At 36.1% G+C, this 19,082-nt stretch overlaps 1 protein-coding gene across 3 annotated transcripts in view; it reads left to right on the top strand.

The window, feature by feature from the left end:
- BANK1 (B cell scaffold protein with ankyrin repeats 1) overlaps nt 1-19,082 on the top strand; it is a 329,439-nt gene that overhangs the window by 36,500 nt on the left and 273,857 nt on the right. For all 3 annotated transcript variants that reach the window (XM_027970855.3, XM_042251204.2, XM_027970854.3), the window contains exon 2: nt 3,914-4,312. In XM_027970855.3, coding sequence (XP_027826656.2) covers nt 3,914-4,312 — 399 coding nt within the window. The remainder of the gene's footprint in view (nt 1-3,913; nt 4,313-19,082) is intronic.

Below are 19,082 nucleotides of genomic sequence, written 5' to 3'. Positions count from 1 at the left end.
TGTGAAGATCTTTTTTGTACAGTTCTGTGTATTCTTGCCACCTCTTCTTAATATCTTCTGCTTCTGTTTGGTCCATACCATTTCTGTCCTTTATATGCCCATCTTTGCATGAAATGTTCCCTTGGTTCCCTTGGTATCTCTAATTTTCTTGAAGAGATCTCTAGTCTTTCCCATTCTATTGCTTTCCTCTATTTGTTTGCATTGATCACTGAAGAAGGCTTGCTTGTCTCTCCTTGCTATTCTTTAGAACTCTGCATTCAAATGGGTATATCTTTCCTTTTCTCCTTTGCCTTTAGCTTCTCTTCTTTTCTCAGCTATTTGTAAGGCCTCCTCAGACTACCATTTTGCCTTTTTGCATTTCTTTTTCTTGGGGATGCTCTTGCTCACTGCTTCCTGTACAATGCCACGAACCTCCATCCATAGTTCTTCAAGCACGCTGTATATCAGATTTAATCCTTTGAATCTCATCCCCTCCTAGGAACCTTAAGAACCTCTGTTAGTCTTCCAAATTCTCTTGTTACTCTATTTCATGTTTCCTCTATTATTTCTTAGTTTACTAATTCTATTACCTATTTTTTTCCTATAATATGCTAGATAAGGATTTCAATCTATTAGCCTTTGAGAGTCTTTCCTTATTCCCCAGTGTATTTAAATCACAACTTGAAGCTAAACCATTAGACATATTTTACATTATTATGATTGTTTAGTCCATTTTAGGCTGCTTTAATACAATACCATAGACGTGGTGGTCTGAACAATGAACATTTATTTCTCATAGTTCTGTGAGCTAGAAGTCCAAAGTCAGGGCACCAGCAGGTCAAATCCTGGTGAGGTCCCTCTGCTGGGTTACAGATTGCTGGTGTCTTTCTGTGATCTCACAGGGCACGACGGGCAAGAGAGCTCCCTGGAGCCTCCTTTATAAGTGTTCTAATTTCGTTCATGAGGGCTCCATTCTCATGACCTCATCACCTCCTATTGGTCCACCTCCTAATTCCATCACACTGAGGGCTATTGTTTCAATATATGACTGTAGGGGGAGGACAAAAATATTCAGTTCATAACCATGATTATATGCACATTTATACTATTAATCCAAATAGTACATAATGATCCTGCTTTCTTTTTTGTTTTGTTTTGCTCTGTTTTTCTGCTATTAATTTTACTTTCTTTTGTAGTTTGCAGGTAAAAGATTGTAATATATCTATCTTTAATTTTTTCAAAATGTCCAATCAGAATTTTCAAACCATTAGCATTTTTCCTCAAATTTTCAGATACATGATACAATCTTACAATTGTTTTATTTTCTTTGAATCTCCCTCCTGAAATCCTCCATTCTTCTATTATAAGTCCCTATGCCTCTTAAACAGCTGCCATCCTGAAACTCTTTTTCTCTTGGTATTTTAATTTACTTTTTATTGTAATATAACTTACATTTCCAGTCTAAGATATATAGATGAATAGATTTTTATGTAAGTGTACTTTGTGTAGCAACCACTCAGATCAAGATATAGAACATTTTCAGAACCCCAGCATGTTCCCTCTTATCTGCTTCCATTTGTTAATCCTACCTCAAATGTTTTGATCTATATCTTGGTGGGTTTCTTTTTTTGTTTGTTTTTTAACTTCATATAAACACTGTCATTCAGTATATACTTGTTTTTTCTTTCATTCAACATTAGGTCTTTGGATTCATCCATTCATGTTAGCAGTGATTCATTTTTATTGCTGTACAATATTCTATAGTATGAAGATACTATAAAATATTTTTGTAAGAGCTGTCTTATAATTTATCATAATGTGGCCTTGAAACTGCTCTGTAAAAAATATATCAACCTGATAATTTTCTCCTCCTGGATGACTTGCTTTTCTTTCCTGGATATATGAAGAGGTTTTATAATAATCATTAAACCAAGAGAAATTTAATCACGATATGTTTCCTCTAACAATTTTTCCATGAAACTGGTTTCTTTTTCTTCCATATTTTAAAGATTTTAAAACTATATTTAAATTTTTTAATATGTCCTTTGTTCTCTTCTATTTCAGGTTTTTGGAGTATCTTTATGTTCAAAGTTTTCCTTTTTTGGCTCTTATCCATATATATCAGATTTTTCATCAGTTCTTTAATTTTGTTCTCTCTTTTTGTGTTTACTATGAAAATATAAAGCTTTACTTTGAGGCCAGAGATAAAATATTATCTATGTCTAATCTAGTCAGTGCTTTTTCTGATTTATTATCTGAGCAATGGTACTGCTTTTGGCTTTTGATCTTTTTATCTATTTATTATACCCTTTCAAATGATTCTTTTAAAAATATCAAATCAAATCAACTTGGTTTTGACCTTAGGTTTTATTTAATTAATTTTTTAATACTCTGAAGAACTTTTCTTGTGTTTTTCTTCCCTGCTTATCGTTTCTCCTAGTTTTTTTCCTGTTGTGCTGCTTTCTTTATTATGATGATCATATTATTATTGTTCATGTGGTTGCCATCATCTCTTTCAATAACTATGAGTTCGTATTGCTAATCCTTTCATCTTGCTCATGATTCTCTTAGCTCATTTTAGACTTGTATTTCCTTAAGATTGTCTGGGTAAATTATCCTTAAGCTCTCTTCCCTATTGGCCACTTTTTATTTTTCCATGCAAGCTATAGTTTGAGAGAGAATGTCTACATTCCAGTCAGTTGTTAGGGCGTGAGAGAAAAGAGAAGATCTGTCAGTGTGACTCACATTGGAGGCAGTGGATTATAGTCTCTAATGAGACCTTTTCTGCAGGACCCCTCCCAGTGCTCAGGGATGCTCTTGATTTCCTGTACAATTTGGCTGGCTTCGCTGCCTCACCTTGAGTCCTGACTTCTTCACGATTCAGCCTTTCTTGCTTCTGCGGATGTCCCTGACCAGTTTCCAATTAGGGAAGAGATTCATGACCACCCTGCCAGTTTGGTGGTTTATAAGTTTTCCCATCAGTTCTGGCTTTAGGGTAGGAGATAGATAAGGGCTAGCATTGCCTCCCTAGAACCTCCGATTTATTTCATCAACATTAACTCTTTGGTTTCTGACATAATGCTCCCTTTGTTTTTTATTATTGAATTTTTTATTTTTTTTAAATTTTATTAGTTTTCTGGGCATGGAAATTCTATAATCTGCCTTGATGTACCCATCTTTACATGGAAGAAGTATTTTCAAGTCCTCCAACATATATTCTCTTATTTCTTCTCAGAATAATCTGATTCATGAGGTAGGGCTTATTTAAAAAAAAACAAACCTTCATTTAGTTGGTGACGAAACAATGACTGAAAGGAATTAAGGAGGTAAATCTAGTTAAAATTACATGGTTACTGGTAGAGCCATGCTTGGTAGCCCAGCATCCCTAATCCCACAGAACAGTCTTTTCATTCTATCTCAAGGCCTCTCATTACTTCAGTTGAGCTTTCTAGATTCACACTTGTGCCGGGAGTACAGTGTACACTTGCACAAAGCATGAACTCTGTGTTGCATCTGAAGAATTATCTTAATCCCATAGGGTTACTTTGGGGATACTACAAATTATACTATTGGTCTCTGGTGTAAACAAATTAAGGGCTTCCCAGGTGGCACTAGTGGTAAAGAACCTGCCTGACAATGCAGGAAATTAAGAGATGCAGTTTTAAACCCAGGGCTGGGAAGATCCCCTGGAGGAGGGCATGGCAACTCACTCTAGCATTCTTGCCTGGAGAATCCCGTGGACAGAGAAGCCTGGTGGGCTGTGGTCCATAGGGTCGCAAAGAGCTGGACGTGACTAAAGCGACTTTGCATGCACACACATAAGCAAATTAACATATTCCATAAGAAGTACATTTAATTCTTCAAGAACTGATAATATAATCAGCTTTTAGCCTGTCAATATAAGAAAATTAATACATTATTTTCTCTTTTCCAGAAAATGCAAAAGACATCATCGTGATATATGAAGGAGATGCTGAGGAATGGGCTCTGTACTTGAGCGAAGTTTTCTCACATGTTGTGAAAATGGAAGCAACCCTTTTATATTGCCTGGAGAATTGCTCTCTTCGGGATTTGGACTTGCTGAATTTAAGCTCCTACAAGTGTAAACTTTTGATATTATCAAATAGCCTGCTTGAAAACCTATCTCCAAAGAAAGGTCAATTTCTGAAAAACATACTTTTTTCACCAGAAAGTGTGGTCACTCTGCTGTGTGGGATGAAGAGTTCAGATCAATTCTACAAATTATTAAATATCTCTAGAAGCAGATGGGAGATCTCAACGGAGCAGGGGCCTGAAGAATACATCTCTGTAATTGAGAGTATCATATTTGGAGGTAGCGTTGCCAAATCGTATTTGTTTGTCTTTGTTTATTTTTTAATTAAAACTTTGAAAGTTTTTTTTTGAACCAATGAATATTTGACAGTGGAACTAAAGGAAAAAAAAAGGACATCCAACTTTATTTAACAGTGTATTATACTTTCTTCAAAATTCATGAAGATTCTTAATTTTAGCTTTATTCCAGACAATGTTTATCAGTGGTTCAAAAAATGGTTTATAAACATATTCCTTAGGGCAGCTTGCAGGAGATCATACTTTGTAGAACAAATGCTAGGTTATATGTTAGTTTTTGTTTTAGTTTTCCTTTTTCTTTTTTTGGGGGAGGGGGGCTCTTTTCTGCAAGACATAGATTCAATATTCTTCTTATTTCAGGCATAACTTCTTGGCTTCTGTCTTTAAATGTTTGCTCTATCTTATTATTATGATTTTCTTTTTCAGAGATTGCTTTTATTTTTTTTTCAGAGATTCCTTTTATATGTGTTTGATTTATTTTATCTTAATATACAGTTTCTAATTCTTTTTGATTATTAATATCAGTTTATTAATACTTAACTTATATTCATCATTTCAGTCTTTGCTACATTCTTATATTTTCTGTACTCTCTCTTCCCTTGTATTATTTCAAATTTTTTCTTCAGTTTTATATTGCTTTACTTCTTTCATTTTAACCTTTGATTGAACACAGGAAGTTTGCAATGAATTTCTTGTTCTTATCTTCTTCTTAACACCTTGATTTCTCCACTGTATAATTGTTTCAAAACCGTGATCATAATTTATCACATTTTAAAAATTCATGGAAAAATGCTTGGTCACAACTTTCTACTTTTATGGCAATGAGATTTTAGTATGTGATTCTTTATGTGCTGGTTTGCTCTTTCTCTCATAGTTACCTTCATATGGATCCTGTGCTGGACCATGTGTCTGGGTTTTCTTTTGTATCACTGAACAAAGTGAGTTTTTCTTGGTCTAGCCAATGGAGATCGAGAATGTGGGTTTTGTTGTTTGTTCTTCCCCACCCCCACAATGAAAGACTTTACTTTGTTTTCACAGACATAGACTGCTTCCTACAGACTTGTCTTTTCTGTATGGTTCTTCATTTAGCCTCACCTTTTCTGCTTTTTGGAACCAAACCACTTCTACCTGAAACTATTGCATCATGTCTACAATATAGAAAGGCATGACCTCTAGACTTAGAGAAAGCTATGTTTGTTAGCTCTTTTTGAAATCTGATTTTGGAACCACTCTATTGACCTGGAGGTCTAAGAGGTCACTGTTTGCTGTTTTCAGTGAATAGGACATTTGCATAATTGTTTCTCATTCTCTATGTTTTGGGATGATTTGCAGCAATAAAAAGGGGGAAATGTTGACCCTACGCTATGATTTTCAAACTGGCAGTCCTCTAATATCTAATAATCTGTCACTTTTTATTTTTGTTTAGTATTTCCCAAGTATCTTTTGTATTTTTAGTTGGAAAGGAAAAATGTTGCAATTGGAAATGATAAAATATTTATTACAGTAAAATACACATAAGAACATAAGATACAGGTAAGTTTATGCTCATTGTCTCCTCTGATACAGAGGAACACTAAAAATTGGGACAAAATTTTGAGTGGTTTTCCACACCCATTATTTTCACTTCCTTGAAGAATTCAAGTTGTATTGGCCACTTATATTATGATATCACTATTGTGTAAAAATACTTGGGCATACCTCATTGTTGTTTTAGTTGTTTTGTTTTATGAAGAGTACCGTTGAGTGGCTATATTTTCAAATTGTATTCCCATTGATATTCGATAGGAAAAAATCTTATAGCTTATGGACAACACAGGACTATTTTTGAAGATATTGTTAGCTCTCACCTTCCCATATTCAGTTTTTACACTGATTTCTTATAATAGCTTCAGTTGAGTTCAGTCGCTCAGTTGTATCCGACTCTTTGCGATCCCATGAACCGCAGCATGCCAGGCCTCCCTATCCATCACCAACTCCTGGAGTTCACCCAAATTCATGTCCATTGAGTCGGTGATGCCATCCAACCATCTCATCCTCTGTCGCCCCTTCTCATCCTGCCCTCAATCTTTCCCAGCATCAGGGTCTTTTTAAATGAGTCAGCTCTTTGCATCAGGTGGCCAAAGTATTGGAGTTTCAGCTTCAACATCAGTCCTTCCAATAAACATCTAGGACTGATCTCCTCCAGGATGGACTGGTTGAATCTCCTTGCAGTCCAAGGGACTCTCAACACCACAGCTCAAAAACATAAATTCTTCGGCATTCAGCTTTCTTTATAGTCGAACTCTTGCATCCATTCGTGACTACTGGAAAAACCATAGCCTTGACTAGATGGACCTCTGTTGACAATGTCTCTGCTTTTTAACATGCTGTCTAGGTTGGTCATGACTTTCCTTCCAAGGAGTAAGTGTCTTTTAATTTCATGGCTGCAATCACCATCTGCAGTGATTTTGGAGCCCAAAAGAAATAAAGTCATCCACTGTTTCCCCATCTATTTCCCATGAAGTGATGGGACCAGATGCCATGATCTTCATTTTCTGAATGGTGAGCTTTAAGCCAACTTTTTCACTCTCCTCTTTCACTTTCATCAAGAGGCTTTTTAGCTCCTCTTCACTTTCTGCCATAAGGGTGGTGTCATCTGCGTATCTGAGGTTATTGATATTTCTCCTGGCAATCTTGATTCCAGCTTGTGCTTCTTGCAGCCCAGCATTTCTCATGATATGCTCTGCATATAAGTTAAATAAGCAGGGTGACAATATACAGCCTTGACGTATTCCTTTTCCTATTTGGAACCAGTCTGTTGTTCCATGTCCCATTCTATAATAGCTTTCTGCTAAGTCACTTCAGTCGTGTCCAACTCTGTGCGACCACTTAGATGGCAGCCCACCAGGCTCCCCCGTCCCTGGGATTCTCCAGGCAAGAACACTGGAGTGGGTTGCCATCTCCTTCTCCAATGCATGAAAGTGAAAAGTGAAAGTGGAGTCACTCAGTCGTGTCCAACCCTCAGCGACCCCAGGGACTGCAGCCTTCCAGGCTCCTCCGTTCATGGGATTTTCCAGGCAGGAGTACTGGAATGGGGTGCCATTGCCTTCTCTGTATAATAGCTTAGATGTACCTAAAAAATAGTAAATATAATAATATTGTGTGAAAAAAAATTCAAAGGTAAATTTGTCTGAAACTGTAAGCATGCAATCAAAATACAGATCAATAAGCAATTGGCTAATCATGCCTAAAATAATTTTATGTATTGGCTGAGTCACTTGAAAAAATTGGTATTAATTGCTGTGGTCTATGCAATAATAATTTGTTTTAGTAAATCCCTTGAATGTTGTGCTAAATTACTTTTTTGTTATCTGTTGCCATTTGTGTTGAACACATAAAGTCTGTTTTTTTTAAAAAATGGGTAATTAGTATGAAAGATGTGGAATTCAATTTTAGTGTCCTTTTTCTATTCCCCTTCTGTGCTGCAGAGAATTATACAGGAAGAAAGGAAACTTATTATTCAGAAACATTATATGATAAAGAGAATAATAAAAAAGCCAGAAAAGTCTTGGAAATAATTACATGTTGTAATATACTCACAAAAGAAAGACAAATCAGAGGAAATTTTCTAAAACTTAATGAAAGAGAAAGATATTTTATAATTAATCAAGACTCTGGAAAACTTTGATTGTTAAAATTATGAAAAAATATACAGTAATTCATGTGCAATGTGAGTGTTTTATTTCTATTTAACAAATGAAGAAATATTAATTTCCTGTCTCCTTCATTCACCAACTGGGAATAATACAAACCTGTGTATGTTTTCTACCTTTCTGTATGTAGTGTAACCAATTTGACCATATGTTTTCCTTTTCTGTCTTCTGTTTGTTTATTTTTGGATCTTTACCTTGTTTTCTCCTTCTAATCTTTTCACATGTATAGGTTTCATACAGCATAGTTTAGATGTAATATGAATTATCTGATCTCAAATCTATATAAAATCAACTAACTTTTCTGAGTGTTACCATTATGTATTTTGCTGCTTATGAATCCTTCCCTTAAAAGAGTGTGTACCAGTTCCAGTGATCCCAGCTCATCTACTGGGTCACCTTCCTCTCTTTCTCTTTCTTCTTATATCTTTTAAGCATTCTGGCTTGTTATCAACAGTTGAGTCAGCTCTCTCTAACCGTTATTTTATCATATTTTATATTTATATGAAAATATGATGTTCATATATATTTCATATTTATCATACTTTCTTTATTGTTGAATTGTGGATGTAATAGTAATGGGAGAGCTGCTAATACTTTCATGAACAACTTTAACATTTTGATTTGTTTTCATATTACCAAACCAAGGATTTCAGATATTTAACTTTGATAATATAAAATAGGAATCATTAAATTATGAACAGCAATGTAACAGTAAAGTTTTGGAGAAACAAAACAGGAAAAATGACAATGCCGCCATACATTGAAATAAATCATACAGAAGCATGTTTTTCTTTCCTCTCATCTGAGCTATGTATTGCTGTAAAAGCTCTGATTTGTTGGTCAGTGAGGTCTCATGGCCTTCAGATGAAGTCCATCCATTTTACATGGCCTTCCAGCTCCTCAAAAGCATGGCACTAACATAGATGTTCTGGAGAAGGCAATGGCACCCCACTCCAGTACTCTGGTCTGGAAAATCCCATGGACGGAGGAGCCTGGTGGGCTGCAGTTCATGGGGTCGCTAACAGTTGGACACGAGACCAACTTCACTTTCACTTTTCACTGTCATGCATTGGAGAAGGAAATGGCAACCCACTCCAGTATTCTTGCCTGGAGAATCCCAGGGACGGGGGAGCCTGGTGGGCTGCCATGTTATGGGGTCACATGGGGTCGGACACAACTCAAGTGACTTAGCAGCAGCAGCAGCAGCATCAGTAGCAACATAGATGTTCAGGCCATTTCTGTCATTACCATTAGTATCGGTATGTGCTGTACACAAGGATAATTGGATCACTTTCCATTTCTGGAAACACAGTCTCCCATTTCTGTCTTAAAACCACTGCTCCTATGCTGCCTTCTTTATGTGGAGTAACTTTCCCCATCTTTTTGGTTGAAATCCTAGCCATCCTTCAAGATTCATTGAAAAGCTGCTTTATTAATGATTTCATCTCAGACCTTTTCTACTTGAAAATATACTCATCTCTAATTCTATGAAAGTTTTATTATTGCTTATTTATAACTCTGATTATATTCTTTATAATTGTTTTGACACTTTCTTCTCATTATTTTCTGTTTCAAAAATGTAATGCTGCTTTCTTTCCAAAATATTTCAGCATTTTGAATATCAGAAAAAATCGTAGAAGAATACAAATTGTGTTTCTAAGTTTATAAATGTTTACTGGTGCAGTCGAGTTTCACTTTGTTAATGATGAATGGGCTTATTGTGGTATTTCTGTCAAGATTACAAAATTGAAATTTGAAAGAGTAAAGATGGCAGTGTAGGAAAATCTTAAATTTAACTTTTCCCATGGATCAAGCACATCTATTAATACAACTGTATTTGGAATAGTTCCCTAAGAAAGGGACCTGAAAACTGGGCGAAGAACAAAGGGTGAAAGACCCATACAGTTGGCTCAACAGGGAATATGTCCAAGAAAACTATAGAACTGTAGGAAATAGAAACCTGCTTATAAAGGGCTCCCACACAACACACTTGATATGAAAACCAGTGCAGAAATACCAGATTGAAAAGCATATGGTCCATAGGAGAGGGGACCCACTTACTAATCTTGAAGCATCTGAAGCATCTGCCAGGGAGGCAGGAACAAGTTGAGATGCTCCCCAGAGACTAAGACACTGGCAGGAGACGTTTTTGTGTGGGGGTGGTCTCAGGCTACCTTCCTAATGCTGTCACTGGTAGTTGCCATTTTTTTAATCCTCCCTCCAATCTGTCACCACAGTGGGCATACCCTACTGAGAGCCACACCTACTCCTGTGCCTCAGCTGAACCTTGAAGCCGGGCCAGAGCTATCTCTGCCCACCAGTGTGCTATGGCAGTTGGGCTGTGCCACAGCAAGATATATAAATTAGTAGATATATATATTGAACATTCCATTCAAAAGCATCAGAATTAACATTTTTTTCAAGAGCACATAAAACAGTCTCAAGAATAGATTACATGTTAGGTCATAAAGTTTCTATAAGTTAAAGTAGAATGAAATCATATCAAGCATCTTCTCCAATCATAATGGTAGGAAACTAGAAATCAATCATAAGAAAAAATGAAAAAAAAAAAAAACCACACAAAAACCTAGAGCATAAACAACATGCTATTGAACAATCGATGGGTCATCGAAGATATCAAAGGAGATTATGGCATGTCTCCTAGAGATAAATACAAACATAAATAGAATATATAAAAATCAATGGGGTGCAGCAAAAATGCTTCTAAGAAGGAAGTCCACAGCAATATAGGCCTACATCAGGAAGCAAGAAGAATCCCCAATAAACAATCTAACTTTACAAAAGGAATCAGAAAAAATAGCAAATAAAACCCAAAATTAGTAGAAGGAAGAAAATAATATCAGAGAAATGTATTAGAGACCAAAAACAATAGAAAATATCAATGAAACTAAGAACTAGTTCTTTGAAATAACAAGCAAAATCAACAAATATTAGATAGACTAACCAGGAAAGAGAAAAATAACATATAAATAAAATCAGAAATGAAAGCGAAGTTAGAAGATCCACAAAGGGTCCACAAATGATCCATGAGGCTACCACAGTTATATGCCAACAAATTGAACAACGTAAAACAAATGGATAAATTACTAGAAACATGCAATCTTTCAAGACTAAATCAGAAGGAAATAGAAAATCTAAGTAGACTGATTATTAGTAAGGAAGTTGAAACTATATAAAAAAAGCCCAGGAGCAATATGTGTCACCAAAGTCACCAATACTGATGAATTCTGTAAAACATTCAAAGGAGATTTAGTACCTATCCATTTTGAACTCTTCTAAAAATTTTTGGGGGAAAGTTCAAAAGACAATTTACAAAGCCAGCATTACCCTGACACCAAAACCAGACAATGACACCACAAAAAAAGAGAAAATTACAGGCCAATATCCTTAATGAATATGGATACAAAAATCATCAACAAAACATTAGCAAAATTAATCCAACAATACACTAAAATGATGATACACCATGATCAAGAGGGATTTATTCCAGAAATGCAAAGATGGTCCAATATCTGTCTGGTCCAACATCTAAATTATCCAACATGACACATTACATTAACAAAATGAAGGATAAAATTTATATGATCATTTCCATAGCTGCAGAAAAACCGTTTGACAAAGTTCAAAATATATTTATGATAAAAATTCTAAACAAAGTGGGTTGAGAGAGATCATACCTCAATATAATAAAGGTCATACATGATAAACTCTTAGTAGCATCACACTCAACGGTGAGGAATAAAATAAGTATGCCTCTCTTGCCGCTTTTATTCAACATAGTTTTGGAAATTCTAGCCTCAGATTTAGGCAAGAAAAAGAAAAGTTATTCAAATAAGAAAGGGAGAAGCAAAACTGTCATTGTTTGCTGATCACATAATGCTGTATGTCGGAGAAGGCAGTGGCACCCCACTCCAGTACTCTTGCCTGGAAAGTCCCATGGACAGAAGAGCCTGGTAGGCTGCAGTCCATGGGGTCACTAAGAGTCAGCATGACTGAGCGACTTCACTTTCGCTTTTCACTTTCATGCATTGGAGAAGGCAATGGCACCCCACTCCAGTATTCTTACCTGAAGAATCCCAGAGACAGAGGACCCTAGTGGGCTGCCATCTATGGGGTCGCACAGAGTCGGACACGACTGAAGCGACTTAGCAGTAACAGTAGCAATGCTGTATGTAGAAAACCCTAAGAAGTCCACCAAAAAACTGCTAGAACTAACTAATTAATTTGGTAAATTTCCAAAACATGAAATCAACATACATATATCTGTGGTGTTTCTATACACTAATAAAGAAATATCAGAAAGAAAAATTAAGAAAACCATCCCACTTACAATTTCATCATAAGAATAAAATACTCAATATTTTAAATTTAACCAAGGAGGTGAAAGACCTGTACACTGAAAACTGTAAGACACTAATGAAGGAAATTAAGGAAATACAAATATATGAAACTATGTTCTTTGCATACAGATTGAAACAATTAATTTTGTAAAAATGTATGTACTACCCAAAGCAATCTACAGATGGATTACCATCCCTATCAAAGTACCATATGATATATTTCACAGAACTAGAACAAATAATTCTAAAATTTGGATGGCACTGCTAAACATTACAGATAGTTCAAACAATATTAACAAAGAAAAACAAAGCTAGACATATTACACTGTCTGACATCAAACTATATTACAAAGCTCTAATAATAAAGTCAGTGTGGTTCTGGCTCAAAATAGGCACAGATCAAGAAAACAGAATTGAGACCTCAGAAATAAACCTACATGTATAGGACAGTTAATTTTTGGTAAGGAGCAAAGAGCATACAATGGAGAAAGGATAGGTGACTCGTTGGTGAAGAATACACCTGCCAATGTAGGAGACACAGGTTTGATTCCTGAATTGGGAAGACCCTCTGGAGTAGGAACTGGCAATCCCCTCCAGTATTTTTGCCTGGTAAAATCCCATGGACAGAGAAGCCTAGACGGCTACAGTCCATGGTGTCACATGGTGTCACAAAGAGTCAGACACAACCGAGTGACCGAGCACACAGGTAGTAGGTAGCAGCATTGCACACTGTTCAGTTCTCTGAATTTTAAATTGTGAGATGATATGCAAGAGAACATCCCTGTTAGGAAGTATTTAGGAGTAATGGGGCGTGATGTCAACTGGCATGCATATGTACAACACACACATACACAGACAGATACACTATTTACAAAGATCTGTGTGTGCGTGTGTGTGTGTATGTGTGTGTGATTATTGGCTAAATATCCTGAGTTATCTCCTATAGATATCTGTGGTTCTAAGAGATGAACAAAAGCAAAGTACGCACATTCTAAGAGATGGACAAAAGTAGGCACAGTCTAAGAGATGAATAAAAAGCGAAGTAAACTGATAGTTGTGCATCTCTGAGAGGTGGTAGCTTTTGAAAGAGGACATAGTTCAGTGCATGCACTGTGAAGCTAGACCTAATTACCCTGTGGGCAGCATTCATGGAGCCTCCGCATGTCTACTTTGTATGTAACAATATAGCATTTTATTGCCATTCTTACTGTGGGATGGGGTTAAGGAAGTCATCTGGCATGGGAAGTCATCTGGCATGAAAAGTCGTGTTTCCTCTGTATAGTTTACTGACTTTTTTCTTCTACATAATGTTTTAGCCCTTTATGTCAAATACCATGTCTTATGTCTTATACTCTGGTTTGTTGTATGCTGTGTCTCTTAGAAAAATTGAGTAGTTCAAAACCATAAAATGATGTTTAGGAATAACAAACTCACGTTGAGTTTCTCCCCTAGATTTTCTGTGTAAGGTAAATGTTTAAAGGGGAAACTTACTGTTGTCAATTAAGCTGATATTAAATAAATGTATTTCCCACAAAAACCCTATTACATGCCTCTGAGCCCAGGATAGTAGGCATAGGGAAGAGCTGACTTAATAATACTGTCCACCTGATAATATTGTGATGATTCAATTATTTAATACATTTACAGTGCTTACAAGAACTCCTGGCAAAGAGTCTATGCTCAATAAACATAAGCTAGTTCTATTACTTTTCTGTGTATTGATTAAATGAGAGGAAGAAAGGAAGGAAGGGGGGAGGGAGAAATAGAGAGAGGGAAAAAGACAAAAGTAGAGAGGGGAAATAAGGGAGGAGGAGAGGGGAGGCCACATCTGAGAGTGAGGGAGAGAGGCAGGAACTCTAGGACTGCAAATAGAGGCCAAGGTGTTATTGATTGGGCTAGAAAGAGAGATCAGAGATGTGAATGAAAAGCTCAAGGCTGAAAGAGTGTCAAGGAAAGAAGTGAGTCAAATATCAGGTAAACAGTAAAAAATCTAGGAGAGGTCAGAGTTCAGGAAACAGGAAAACAGGTGGGAATTGAAGTAGGAAAAAACAGGAAAAGAATTGATTTAAGTCACTAAGGCTGATAACAAAAAACAGCTTCATTTATTTTGGAATTTACACCGACTCCTTGGGTGGCCCCAAGCCAATCAGCAGGTGAGGGCCTGAAGGCTTTGGACTAGCTCAGAAAAAAAAACCTTCAGGGAATAGAAAGGAGATCCGAGAGTTCCTGTTTCCATATCTTTTCAAATAACAGTGTGATTTTCTCCCTAGATACCTGTGGTTAATTTGGACAGAAGGATAAGTACGCTAAAAGCAAGCAGGAATTCTGTTTTCTCGTGGTTCTAGTTGTTCATTTTCACAATTTGATGTGTTTGGGCTTTCTCTGATATGATGAATGAATTAGAAGCACACTCCTGATTTCTTAAGTGTTTGTAGTTTTCAAAGTTTATGTATTTATTTTTGGTAAGAAGTTACAAATGTTAAATTAAATATACTGATTTTATGAAGTTAAAGGGAATCTTTTCAAATTGTTTCATTAAGTGAAGGGAGCCTTCCTACATTGATCCAACTTTGTGTATTAGCAAGAGGAATAAATGCGCATCATTATTCTCTGTGGCGCTCTCTCTGTATCAGACTGTTCAGAGTAGTGCAGAGAGGGCTGCCCAAAATGAGAGATACCTGGCTCCTTCTAGTTCCAATGAGTAAAATATCTGGAACTGAGTCATGAAAGAACAAGTACACTCTGAAGCTTAAGAACCACTGATCGGAACTAATTGTCTAATGAATATAATCTTTATTGATGAATAATTAAGCATCACTCAAAGAATTAGAAATAGTGGCTTTGTGAAATTTAAATCAGTATCTCTCCTATGTTGTTTGAAATAGTTGGAATGCACCTCAATTTATCTATCAATTGTATTGTCCACATATTAATAAATAGTGACTATTTGCAGAGGTTTGGGGTTTGGGTTTTGTTTAATTAATGCAATTACAAATGTTGTTCTGTGAATATTATTTTATACAAGTCTGCTGGTCCACAAGTTCTGGTTTGGGGGCATATGTCCTGGAAGAAGGTTGTACTCATAGGATTTATGCATATAAAGGGTAATGCAAGTTGTCTCCCCAGGGCAGTTGTATCAACTTACCTGATAGAAATGTAAGTTCTCAATGCTTCCCCATCCTCTTCAATACTTGGTACACTCAGTTTTTAATTTTCAATTTAATAAATGTGAAATTGTATTTCGTCATAGATTTAACTTGCATATCCTAGTTACTAATTAGTGTTTTCTCATATATTTGCACATGCATATATTCATAGATTACAGTCTCTAATTTTATTCTGTGAAATGCTTCTTCATGGTTTTTACTCATTCTTCCTTTGGTTTATTGGATACTTTAAAAATATTTGGTTATATATTTTACAAATATCTCCTATGAGTTTGAGTCTGAGATTTTTAAGTTTATAACTTTATTTTTGATACTTTTGATAAACAAACTTTCACTGTAGTTCAGTGTATCAGTATTTTTCTTTTAGCTTACTATTTTTCAGTTCAGTTCAGTTGCTCAGTTGTGTCTGACTCTTTGCGACCCCATGGATTGCAGCACGCCAGGCCTCCCTGTCCATCACCAGCTCCCGGAGTTCACTCAAACTCATGTCCATCGAGTCGGTGATGCTATCCAGCCATCTCATCCTCTGTCGTCCCCTTCTCCTGCCCTCGATCCCTCCCAGCATCAGAGTCGTTTCCAATGAGTCAACTCTTCACATGAGGTGGCCAAAGTATTGGAGTTTCAGCTTCAACATCAGTCCTTCCAAAGAACACCTAGGGCTGATCTCCTTCAGAATGGACTGGTTCGATCTCCTTGCAGTCCAAGGGACTCTCAAGAGGCTTCTCCAACACCACAGTTCAAAAGCATCAATTCTTTTGTGCTCAGCTTTCTTCACAGTCCAACTCCCACATCCATACATGACCACTGCAAAAACCATAGCTTTGACTAGATGGACCTTTGTTGACAAAGTAATGTCTCTGCTTTTGAATATGCTATCTAGCTTGGTCATAACTTTCCTTCCAAGGAGTAAGTGTCTTTTAATTTCATGCTGCAATCACCATCTGCAGTGATTTTGGAGCCCACAAAAATAAAGTCTGACACTGTTTCCACTGTTTCCCCATCTATTTCCCATGAAGTGATGGGACCAGATGCCATAATCTTTGTTTTCTGAATGTTGAGCTTTAAGCCAACTTTTTCACTCTCCTCTTTCACCTTCATCCAGAAGCTTTTTAGTTCCTCTTCACTTTCTGCCATAAGGGTGGTATTATCTACATATCTGAGGTTATTGATATTTCTCCCAGCAATCTTGATTCCAGCTTGTGTTTCTTCCAGCCCAGCATTTCTCATGATGTACTCTGCATATATGTTAAATAAGCAAGGTGACAATATACAGCCTTGATATACTCCTTTTCCTATTTGGAACCAGTCTGTTGTTCCATGTCCAGTTCTAACTGTTGCTTCCTGACCTGCATATAGGTTTCTCAAGAGGCAGGTCAGGTGGTCTGTATTCCCATCTCTTTCAGAATTTTCCACAGTTTCTTGTGATCCACACAGTCAAAGGCTTTGGCATAGTCAATAAAGCAGAAATAGATGTTTTTCTGGAACTCTCTTGCTTTTTCCATGATCCATCAGATGTTGGCAATTTGATCTCTGGTTCCTCTGCATTTTGTAAAACCAGCTTGAACATCAGGAAGTTCACAGTTCACATATTGCTGAAGCCTGGCTTGGAGAATTTTGAGCATTACTTTACTGAGATGAGTGCAATTGTGCGGTAGTTTGAGCATTCTTTGGCATTGCCTTTCTTTATTATATCCTAAGAAATCTTTACCTGTTTGGTCATACAGATATCTTCTGAAAACTGGAAACTTTTGACTTTCTCATTAAATCTGACATCCATCTCCATCTGGAATTAATTCTGTGTGCAATGTGAGGTTGGACACCAGATTATTTTTTCCATTATGAATTAATTATCTGTTCTTTGAATGTTTCAGTTGAATATATTTAAGGGTTCTGCAGTCATTCAGGTTTTTTATTTGAGTCATTTTTGTTGTTTTATTTTTCTGAGAATTTGCTGATTTCATTGTTTTCGAAGTTTACCATTATAAAATTGTTCATAAAAATCCTTTATTTTTAAGTGTCCACTCTATATAAAATTTGTGATCTCTTTATTGCTAAGATCATTTATTGATGTTTGTCTCCTTTTGTTTTATATCAATTAATCTTCCCAAAAGTTTGTCAATTTCATTTTCCTTTCAAAGGAAAGGAAAAATCTTTTAAATTTAAAAATTATTTTCTATTCTGTATTTTTCTATTTTAGTTATTTTTATATTATACATAATATTTCTTTTTTCTGTTTCATTCAGTTTTAAAAATACTTAGCTCATGAATAGCTAATCTTTAAATTTTTCCTTTCTACGAAGACATTTAAGGCTATAATTTCTCTTCAAGTACTTACTCATTTATACCCAACAGGTTCTCATAATGCTTTTATTTTTATGAAAAGTCCTATATGTTTTCTAATCTTATTTTGATTTATTTAGAAATATTATAAACAGAAGTGAAAGTGAAGTTGCTCAGTCTTGTGTGACTCTTTGTGACCCCATGGACTGTAGCTTACCAGGCTCCTCTGTCCATGGGATTTTCCAGGCAAGGGTACTGGAGTACCTTGCCATTTCCTTCTCCAGATTATCTTCCCAACCCAGAGACTGAACCCAGGTCTCCCACATTGCAGGTGGACGCTTTACCATCTGAGCCACCAGGGAAGCCAAAAACAGAAATATGAGCTTTAATTTATTAGTACTTTTTCTGTTAGAGGATAGTTGCTTTACAGTGTGTTGGTTTCTGCCATTCATCGTCAACCAGTCATAAGCATACATATGTCCTGTCCTGCTGGAACCTCCCTCCCACTCACCCCACTCCATCCCACCCCTCTAGGTTGTTCACAGAGCACAGAGTTGAGCTCCCTGTGGTATACAGCCACTTTCTACTAGCTCTTTATTTTACATATGGTAATGTATATATTTCAGTGCTATTCTCTCGATTCATGCCCCCCCTTATCCTTCCCCTTCTGTGTCCACAAGTTTAATTTATCTTCTGTCATTCACTTCCGAATTGAGTCATCAGAGAATGTGGTCTCTATTATTCAGATAGTTTTAAATTTATTGAGTTCTATTCAGGGTCTTGTATTTGACTAATTTTTTAGAAAAATCCATGTGTGGTCGAAAAGAAAGCTCATCTCTATATTTGGTATGCACTGTAATTTATGGCCATTGGACCAAATTTGTTATCTGTATGGTATAACTTTTTACATTCTTTTATTTTGAGCTGTCTTTATATATGTGCTCTATCTTTATATACTCAGTGTATATTTCATAAATGGTGCCTCACTGGATTTTAAAAACTCAGTGGTAGAATCATACTGTTTTAATATATAATAATACATTTATATTGATTTTGATATCTGGTGCATATGGATTGAACTTTACCATCTTATTTATTGCTTTCATTTTGTTCCATTTTTTTCATGTTTCTCTTTTCTTTCATCTTTTTTGCCTGTTTTTGGCTTGAGTCCCTCTCATTTTATTTGCATGCTACTTTATTCTTTCATAATATTCTAGAAATTTCTAGATATATACTTAACAAGTAAATTATTA

This window comes from Ovis aries, chromosome 6 (genome assembly GCF_016772045.2).
Source record: "Ovis aries strain OAR_USU_Benz2616 breed Rambouillet chromosome 6, ARS-UI_Ramb_v3.0, whole genome shotgun sequence".
In the NCBI taxonomy this organism is placed as follows: Eukaryota; Metazoa; Chordata; class Mammalia; order Artiodactyla; family Bovidae; genus Ovis; species Ovis aries.
The sequence above is the reverse complement of the archived record's forward strand: the minus strand, read 5'-3'. Positions and strand labels throughout refer to the sequence as shown.